This window comes from Sinocyclocheilus rhinocerous, unplaced genomic scaffold, assembly GCF_001515625.1.
Source record: "Sinocyclocheilus rhinocerous isolate Xijiao unplaced genomic scaffold, SAMN03320098_v1.1 scaffold34471, whole genome shotgun sequence".
In the NCBI taxonomy this organism is placed as follows: Eukaryota; Metazoa; Chordata; class Actinopteri; order Cypriniformes; family Cyprinidae; genus Sinocyclocheilus; species Sinocyclocheilus rhinocerous.
Window position 1 is genome coordinate 1 of NW_015641891.1, and position 2,110 is coordinate 2,110.

At 43.9% G+C, this 2,110-nt stretch overlaps 1 protein-coding gene across 1 annotated transcript; it reads right to left on the reverse strand.

Annotated features, from left to right (window-relative positions):
* Positions 1-360: 360 nt before the first annotated feature.
* Positions 361-1,312, reverse strand: LOC107755322 (claudin domain-containing protein 1-like; the record flags this gene model as incomplete). The annotated part of the gene is made up of 3 exons (XM_016572078.1): positions 1,127-1,312; positions 626-1,021; positions 361-486 (listed from the first exon to the last, which is right to left on the reverse strand). Coding segments are annotated over exons 2-3 (421 nt in total), but the record flags the coding sequence as incomplete, so codon positions are not given.
* Between the last annotated feature and the right edge of the window lie 798 nt (positions 1,313-2,110).

A 2,110-nucleotide genomic window follows, 5' to 3' on the forward strand; every position in this document is an offset into this window, starting at 1 on the left:
GTGTGTGTGTGTGTGTGCTTGTGTGTGTGTGTGTGTGTGTGTGAGAGTGCTTGTGTGTGTGTGCTTGTGAGTGTGTGAAAGTGTGAGCGTGCGTGTGTGTGAGTGTGTGCGTGCGTGCTTGTGTGTGTGAGTGTGTGTTTGTGTGTGCGAGCGTGTGTTTATGTTTGTGTGTGCGTTTATGTTTGTGTGTGCGTGTGCGAGTGTGTGTGTGCGAGTGAGTGTGAGCTTGTGTGTGTGTGTGCTTGTGTGTGTGAGTGAGAGAATGTGAGTGTGTGTGTGCGTGTGTGTGAGAGTGTGTGTGCGTGTGTGTGAGTGTGAGTGTGTGCTTGTGTGTGTGTGTGTGTGTGAGAGAGAGTGTGTGTGTGCTTGTGTGCTCACAGGTTCGTATCATATCTTCTCCACTGTTGTGATTTCCGGGCTCTTTGTATTTTGGAGTGAACTGCTGCGAGAGAGTAAAACTCACACACTCCATCACCATCTTTGGATCTGAAAAACACAAACAACACAATATGAATGCACAAGAACGCTCTAATCAAAAATGTGAATAAAATCATGAGACAGCGATCAAAATAATCATTCCGATGAACAGCAACCTCGTGCTGATGGTGTAAATGAACACATTTACCGGGTTCTCTGTACCAGTGCGCGTCAGTGGGCGTCTGGATGCATCTCCACCACAGTCCGAGCGTCCCGTTCATGCGGAACAGCGCGTCGCTCACGGTTTTCTCGTCAAAGTCTCCTTCCAGAAACTCGTCCTGCAGCGCGCGCAGCTCCGTGGCGTTGGGCTCCGCGCGCACCGGCGGGCTCGTGTACCGGTACCAGTGCGGCGAGCCGACCGACACCGACAGATACACGGAGGCCAGGACGCTTAAAACCCCGGCGATGACCAGAGCTGTGGCGTGCCGGTTATCCACCATCATTCCCCGCTCTTTACGCGTCTCTCGATAAGCACAAGCGCGTTCGTCTCGTTGTATTTGCGTGTCCTATTTTCCGCCCATCTGTCTCACGCCATCTGTCTCATCTGAGAATAAAACTCAATGAAGAATCGCTCACAGTCCAGAGTCTTAGTTTCAATATCAACGTGGTAATCAGAGTTAATGCGTTCATATGCTAAAGGTGAACATACATGTGACGGTTAGGAGCAGCAGAGATGTTGATAAATCCATGCGATTTCCTGTAAGATTTAGAGCCGGCAGCAAGGGTTCATGGGTAATGTAGTTTACTACAAAAACCGCTGAAGTAAATAATAATTACACACACACACAAACACACGCAATGCTAGGTTTAGTAGACGACTAGATTAGGAAACAATCTGAGAGCAGATTTAGAGCCTGCAGCAAAGGTTTATGGGTAATGTAGTTTACGTCAATATATATATATATATATATATATACACACACATATATATAAGTGGTGTGCGGTGGTGTTCTGAAACGAGTAGGCAAAGTCCTTTTTTAAATATCAAATGTAAATTCCTGTCCCAGTCGCATGTTCTTGGTTAAATAAACATTATTTACACTACCAGAAAACAGCAACAACAAAAAAACAATTATATTTTATATTTTTACATTAACAATGTAATTTTCGACAATATATTTTATCTGTGAACTTATGTTCAGCTATTCTTTTTAATAGTGAACTTTTAACTATTTTTGAATTATTCGGTTCATCAGTGATCAAAGCTCAGTAAATATTGGTCAAGTTTCCACTGTCGGGCCAAAAGCGGTATACTCTCCAAAATGGCGCTAGGGTGACGCGGAGGAGACGAATTGTTGAATAAAGTCGTTTTTTTTTCTCTTGTGCACAAAAAGTATTCTCATAGCTTCGTAATATTACGGTTGAACCCCTGATATCACATGGATTATTTTACCGATCCCCTTGCTACGTTTCTGGACGTTGATCGTGGTAGTACCCTTGGTGTCTATGGGGGGGTCAGAGAGCTGTCAGATTCCATCATAAATATCTTAAAGGGGTCATATGATGCTCTTTTAAAGATCATTGTTTTGTGTCTTTGGTGTAACAGAATATGTTGACATGCTTTAATGTTCAATAAACATGTGTTGGTGGGGGGGTTGTGTTTGCGGAACGATGTATGTTATAATACATCGTG